Source organism: Oncorhynchus kisutch, linkage group LG2, assembly GCF_002021735.2.
Source record: "Oncorhynchus kisutch isolate 150728-3 linkage group LG2, Okis_V2, whole genome shotgun sequence".
In the NCBI taxonomy this organism is placed as follows: domain Eukaryota; kingdom Metazoa; phylum Chordata; class Actinopteri; order Salmoniformes; family Salmonidae; genus Oncorhynchus; species Oncorhynchus kisutch.
In genome coordinates, this window is record NC_034175.2 from 12,332,168 (window position 1) to 12,339,776 (window position 7,609).

General features: G+C 44.3%; 1 protein-coding gene across 2 annotated transcripts in view; it reads left to right on the forward strand.

Moving 5' to 3' along the window:
- The window catches only part of LOC109907715 (E3 ubiquitin-protein ligase znrf2), a 76,025-nt gene that overhangs the window by 58,283 nt on the left and 10,133 nt on the right, over positions 1–7,609 (forward strand). For both annotated transcript variants that reach the window (XM_031787550.1, XM_020505861.2), the window contains exon 3: positions 6,614–6,719. In XM_031787550.1, coding sequence (XP_031643410.1) covers positions 6,614–6,719 — 106 coding nt within the window. The remainder of the gene's footprint in view (positions 1–6,613; positions 6,720–7,609) is intronic.

Here is a 7,609-nt window from a genome sequence, read left to right on the forward strand (position 1 = left end):
ATGGAGTCTAGAACCCAACTGTTAGCAGCTCCAGCAGGCTTAAAGGTTACATCACACTCAGCTCTTGTCATACCTGATGGCACCGATAAAGCACACACACACTGACAGTCAATAACGGTCAGCTATGGATTTAGGTTCAATCCATTTAAGAACCAATGCCACCTCACATGCTCTCATGTCAATGTCCCTGTAACTCTAACTAAAGTGAAATGAAAACAATTTGATCAGAGAGAACATCGTATTGTAAAATAAATTTTATTTTATTGGTCACGTACATGTGTTTACCAGATGTTATTGCAGGTGGAGTGAAATGCCTGTGCTTCTAGCTCCGACAGTGCAGTAATATCTAACAAGTACTATCTAACAGTTTCACAACAAATACCCAATACACACAAATCTAAGTAAAGGCATGAAATTAAGAATCTGTAAATAGATGGATGGGCAATGTCAGAGCGGCATAGACTACGATAATGAAGAACTATAGCTTCTGGTTACATCACACCCTATTCAGATCATGAAGTACTGTAGCTTCTGGTTACATCACACCCTATTCAGATCATGAAGTACTGTAGCTTCTGGTTACATCACACCCTATTCAGATCATGAAGTACTGTAGCTTCTGGTTACATCACACCCTATTCAGATCATGAAGTACTGTAGCTTCTGGATACATCACACCCTATTCAGATCATGAAGTACTGTAGCTTCTGGTTACATCACACCCTATTCAGATCATGAAGTACTGTAGCTTCTGGTTACATCACACCCTATTCAGATCATGAAGTACTGTAGCTTCTGGTTACATCACACCCTATTCAGATCATGAAGTACTGTAGCTTCTGGTTACATCACACCCTATTCAGATCATGAAGTACTGTAGCTTCTGGTTACATCACACCCTATTCAGATCATGAAGTACTGTAGCTTCTGGTTACATCACACCCTATTCAGATCATGAAGTACTGTAGCTTCTGGTTACATCACACCCTATTCAGATCATGAAGTACTGTAGCTTCTGGTTACATCACACCCTATTCAGATCATGAAGTACTGTAGCTTCTGGTTACATCACACCCTATTCAGATCATGAAGTACTGTAGCTTCTGGTTACATCACACCCTATTCAGATCATGAAGTACTGTAGCTTCTGGTTACATCACACCCTATTCAGATCATGAAGTACTGTAGCTTCTGGTTACATCACACCCTATTCAGATCATGAAGTACTGTAGCTTCTGGATACATCACACCCTATTCAGATCATGAAGTACTGTAGCTTCTGGTTACATCACACCCTATTCAGATCATGAAGTACTGTAGCTTCTGGTTACATCATACCCTATTCAGATCATGAAGTACTGTAGCTTCTGGTTACATCACACCCTATTCAGATCATGAAGTACTGTAGCTTCTGGTTGCATCACACCCTATTCAGATCATGAAGTACTGTAGCTTCTGGTTACATCACACCCTATTCAGATCATGAAGTACTGTAGCTTCTGGTTACATCACACCCTATTCAGATCATGAAGTACTGTAGCTTCTGGATACATCACACCCTATTCAGATCATGAAGTACTGTAGCTTCTGGTTACATCACACCCTATTCAGATCATGAAGTACTGTAGCTTCTGGTTACATCACACCCTATTCAGATCATGAAGTACTGTAGCTTCTGGTTACATCACACCCTATTCAGATCATGAAGTACTGTAGCTTCTGGATACATCACACCCTATTCAGATCATGAAGTACTGTAGCTTCTGGATAAATCACACCCTATTCCCTCTATAGTGCACTACTTTTGACGAGAGCCCATATACTGTAGAGCGAGCACTATATAGGGAATATACTGTACATACTGCACTGCACATACTCTTGCTTGCACATATACTCTCTTTCACTCACTTACTCTCTCTTTGGCTCTCTCTTTCTTTTTCTTTCTCGCTCTCTCTTTCTCTCTCACTCTCTCTTTCTCTCTTTTTCTCTCTCCTTGTATCTCTCTGTGTGTCTCTCTCATATACACACACACAACCACACACTGTCTATCAGGTACCTGCCGTTCCCCTGGTGCTGCTTATACATTAATTGTCTCTAGGAGATAATAAATATAAAGTGCTGATGTCATCATGCCTCGTTCTATCACTCTCTCTTGCTCCCTCGCTCCGCCATGCTGTTTGTCATCATAATTTTTCTACCCTCCTAATATGTGATGTTTGTCGTGTCTCCTATGTCCTGTACTCTCTGTCTTTCCAAATATCTTGCTCTTCTCTCACTCACTCCCTTTCTCCCTCCCTCTCTCTTTCACTCTCTCTCTCTCACTCTCTTTCACTTCCCTTCTCCCTCTCCCCCCTCTCGCTCTCTCTCTCCCCTTCTCCCTCTCCCCCCTCTCGCTCTCTCTCTCCCCTTCTCCCTCTCCCCCCTCTCGCTCTCTCTCTCCCCCCTCTCGCTCTCTCTCTCCCCTTCTCCCTCTCCCCCCCCTCTCTCTCTCTCCCCTTCTCCCTCTCCCTTTCTCTTTCTCATATTATCTCAGTTTTGATGGTACTCCACTCAAATCAAATCAAATTGTATTTGTCACATGCACAGGATACAACAGGTGTAGACCTTACAGTGAAATGCTTACTTATAAGCCCTTAACCAACAATGGAGTTTTAAGAAAAATACCCCCCCAAAATAAATAAATAATTCAAGAGCAGCAAGAAAATAGCAATAGTGAGGCTACAGTATATACAAGGGGTACTGGTACAGAGTCAATGTGTTAGTCGAAGAAGTTGAGGTAGTTGAGGTAAAAATGTACATGTTGGTAGAGGTAATATGTACACCGGTTAGTCAAGGTAATTGAGGTAATATGTACATGTACGTAGAATTATTAAAGTGACTATGCATGGATAATAACAGAGAGTAGCAGCAGCAGGAGGGTATAGAGGTATAGAGGTCCTGGATGGCAGGAAGCTTGGCCCGGTGATGTACTGTACCCTCTGTAGTGCCTTGCGGTCTGAGGCTGAGCAGTTTCCATACCAGGCAGTGATGCAACCAGTCAGGATGCTCTCGATAGTGCAGTTGTACAACCTTTTTAAGATCTGAGGACCCATGCCAAATATTTTCAGTCTCCTGGGGGGGAATAGGTTTTGTCGTGCCCTCTTCATGACTGTCTTGGTGTGCTTGGACCATGTTAGTTTGTTGGTGATGTGGACACCAAGGTACTTGAAGTTCTCAACCTGCTCCACTACAGCCCCCTCGATGAGAATGGGGGTGTGCTTAGTCCTCCTTTTCCTATAGTCCACAATCATCTCCTTTGTCTTGATCACATTGAGGGAGAGGTTGTTGTCCTTGCACCACACGGTCAGGTCTGTGACCTCCTCCCTATAGGCTGTCTCATCATTGTCGGTGATCAGGCCTACCACTGTTGTGTCATCGACAAACTTAATGATGGTGTTGGAGTTGTGCCTGGCCGTGCAGTCAGTGAACAGGGAGTACAGGAGGGCACTGATCACGTACCCCTGAGGCGCCCCCGTTTTAAGGATAAGCATGGCGGATGTGTTACCTACCCTTACCACCTGGGAGCAGCCCGTCAGAAAGTCAAGGATCCACTTGCAGAGGGAGGTGTTTAGTCCCAGGGTCCTTAGCTTAGAGATGAGCTTTGAGGGCACTATGGTGTTGAACGCTGAGCTGTAGTAAATGAATAGCATTCTCACATTGGTGTTCCTTTTGTCCAGGGCAAAAGGAACACCAATGTGAGATTGCATCATCGGTGGATCTGTTGGGGCGGTATGCACATTGAAGTGGGTCTAGGGTTTCTGGGATAATGGTGTTGTGAGCCATGACCAACCTTTCAAAGCACTTCATGGCTACAGACGGCTAATTGTGGTCTGCTTGAAACATGTTGGTATTACAGACTCAACCAGCGACACATTGAAAATGTCAGTGAAGACACTTGCCAGTTGGTCAGCGCATGCTCGGAGTACATGTCCTGGTAATGCGTCTGGCCCTGCGGCCTTGTGAATGTTGACCTGGTTAAAGGTCTTACTCAAGCCCTGCCACATCCGATGAACGTTGAAGCCGGTGTAGTACGATTCGAACTTAGTCCTGCATTGATGTTTTGCCTGTTTGATGGTTCGTCGGAGGGCATATCGGAATTTTTTACAAACTTCCAGGTTAGTCCTGCTCTTTGAAAGCGGCAGCTCTACCCTTTAGCTCAGTGTGGATGTTGCCTGTGATTCATGGCTTCTGGTTGGGGTATGTACGTACCGTCACTGTGGGGGGGACGTCATTGATGCACATATTGATGAAGCCAGTGACTGATGTAGTGTATTCCTCAATGCCATCGGAAGAGTCTCAGGAACATATTCCAGTCTGTGCTAGCAAAACAGTCCTGTAGCTTAGCATCCGCTTCATCTGACCACTTTTTTATATCCCGAGACACTGGTGCTTCCTGCTTTAATTTTTGCTTGTAAACAGGAATCAGGAGGATAGAATTATGGTCAGATTTGCCAAATGGAGGGCGAGGGAGAGCTTTATACGCGTCTCTGTGTGTGAAGACTCTCTTGTTCTTCTCTAATCGTCTGGAGTTAAGGACGAATTGACAATTTAACAAGGAAACTAACACTGTGGGATAGAAGGGGTCAGATATCTCCAATACATAATTCTTAAAGATTAATTAATAAATACTAAAATAACAATTTTCTCGAAATTGCATCATATTCCAGCCCAAGACACCTCCTGCAGTGTGTGGGTTTGGGTGTGGGTGTGTGTACGTGTGTATTTGTGTACGTGTGTGTACTTGTGTGCAAGGTCACCAACATCAAAACCCACGTGGTAGTAGATTATTTATAGAGGAATGCTCTCTCTCTCACTCTCTCTCTCTTTCGCTCTCTCTCTTTCGCTCCCTCTCTCGCTCCCTCATTTCAATTCAAAGGGCTTTATTGGCATAGGAAACATATGTTTACATTGTTACAACAATATACATAGCTACCTCTCTCTCTCTCTCTCTTTCTCTCTCTCTCCTCTCTCTCTCTCTCTCTCTCTCTCTCTATCTCTCTCTGTCTCTCTCTCTCTCTCTGCCTGCTGTCCTGCTCTCTGTCTCTCTCTGCCTGCTGTCCTGCTCTCTGTTTAACACACACATAGTGTGTTGTTACATTACAGGAACAGTAGCCTGGTGTTTTAATGAGGCCATAACCCTCCGGTGTGTGTGTGCATTTACATGTGTGCGTGTCCTTTTTCTGAGTCCCTTGCCCCCATCTGTGTTTTCTGTAGCTGTCAGCTGAGCAAGTAACATGTGTTTCTATAACACATCAGTTAAAAATAACCAACAATTGAGAGAGAGGGAGAGAGAGAGTTCTCCTTTGCCTGGACCCATACATACCCCTGTCCTGCCCAGTCCTGGGTTAACCTTCACAGTGGAAGCAAGTTTGTGCGTGTTGTTGTGTATGCAGATGTGTGTTTGTGTGTATTTAAGTAGGTGTGTGCATGTACACACACTGCACACAATGAACTCTGCATGGGAGCAGTTTTCATTCTCACTTGCTTCCAGTATGAGTAAATAATCAATTATTGAAGCAGGATTTGGTCTGAGGGCTGCAGATAACATGACGTACACAACCACAGAACCAACTGTTGAAATAAAGATAGTGCCTCTGTTTATGGGGAGATTGTTTGAGTTATGCAAATTATTAACCCAGGCAGACACAATGGCACAAGTATGCAAGCACTTGTGTGAGTCTGACATGGCACCCTATTCCCTATATAGTACACTACTTTTGACCAGGTCTCCTTTCTAATAGGGAATATGGTGGCATTTTGGACTCACCCTTGTGTTGTGTGAAGGCAGAATTAAATGAATTATTTTAGGCGACAGTTATTGGGAGTTATTGGGAATATCCCCTTTGCTCATTCTGAAACAGTCATCAACCACTAAACATTAACCTTGACTGACAATCCATTGATTTGGTTGTGCTAGACAGTGTAGTCTGACTGGGTGAATTATTCCCTGAGTAGAGTCAATAGATGAATATAGAGAATAGATGGTTGTAATGCCATTCTGTGACCTCAGAAGGGATCCTATGACAGAGAAGTGCTGTGTTGTCAGTCTGGAGTCATAATAGACACTGTAGTAGTGGGATTCCTCCTATCAATTCCACACTATGCAGAGCTTGATGCAGAACAGCACTTGCTTTCAACTATGTGTGTTGTTGTTTGTAAGGAAGGAAGACCAAATGCACCTCTCCATCTCCTCTCAGCATCACATGTCCCACTGCATTAGAGCCTGCTCCCAATGCCAATTTGGTCCATATAGACTACTCGGGTTTAACCATGGATATAGAGCTCCCCCTTCAGGAAATGTAGTGTAAACGCAATCATTTTTAGCCAATCATGGCGGTATCATGTTGATGTGTGTTTTGATCCTCATAGGTGTTCTCTCTATCTTTCTCTCCCTCTCCAGCCTCCACGCAGAAGCCCTGTGGTCTTTGCAGGCTGTGACTAGGGCTGTTTGCAGGCTTTGACAAGGCTGTGGTGGTGGAGAGTGCAGCTGGCTTTGGCCTGGTTGATTAAATGGGCAGTCTAGCTCTATTTTCTGTCACTCACACACTCACTCACTTTCTCTCTCTCCCTCCAGAGGACGTCCTGAGTAAGGATGCAGGGGAATGTGCAATCTGTCTTGAGGAGCTTGTACAGGGGGACACCATTGCTCGCCTGCCCTGTCTCTGCATATACCACAAAGGGTAAGTCCCCCTCTCTCTCTCCCCTTCTTTCTATATACCTCTCTCCTTCTCTCCACCTCTCTCTATCACAAAATGTTTCTGTACAACCTAAGACAAGAGGGATCTCTCCTGTTTTCCTCAACCGGTACGTGTATGCATCATCTTTCCTGCTCTCTCTCTCTCTCTCTCTGTGTCTCCCTCCCCTTCCCTTCTTTTGTTCTGTATACAGTGCATTCACAAAGTATTCAGATCCCTTGACTTTTCCACATTTTGTTACGTTACAGCCTTATTCTAAAATGGATTCAATTGTTTTTTTCACCCTCATCAATCTACAAACAATACCCGTTAATGACAAAGCATAAACAGGTTTTAGTTCATTGTTGCTTAAATATCACATTTACATAAGTATTCAGACCCTTTACTCAGTTCTTTGTTGAAGCACCTTTGGCAGTGATTACAGCCTTGAGACTTCTTGGATATGATGCTACAAGCTTGGCACACCTGTATTTGGGGAGTTTCTCCTATTCCTCTCTACAGATCCTCTCAAGCTCTGTCAGGTTGGATGGGGAGTGTCGCTGCACAGCTATTTTCAGGTCTCTCCATAAATGTTTGATCAGGTTCAAGTCCGGGCTCTGGCTGGGCCACTCAAGGACATTCAAAGACTTGTCCAGAAGCCAATCCTGCGTTGTCTTGGCTGTGTTCTTAGGCTCGTTGTCCTGTTGGAAGTTGAACCTTCACCCCAGTCTAAGTTCCTGAGTGCTCTGGAGCAGGTTTTCATCCAGGAATTCTCTGTACTTTGCTTCTCTCATGTTTCCCTCAATCCTGACTAGTCTCCCAGTCCCTGCACCTGAAAAACATCCCCATGGCATGATGCTGCCACCACTATGCTTCACCGTAGGGATGCTACCAGG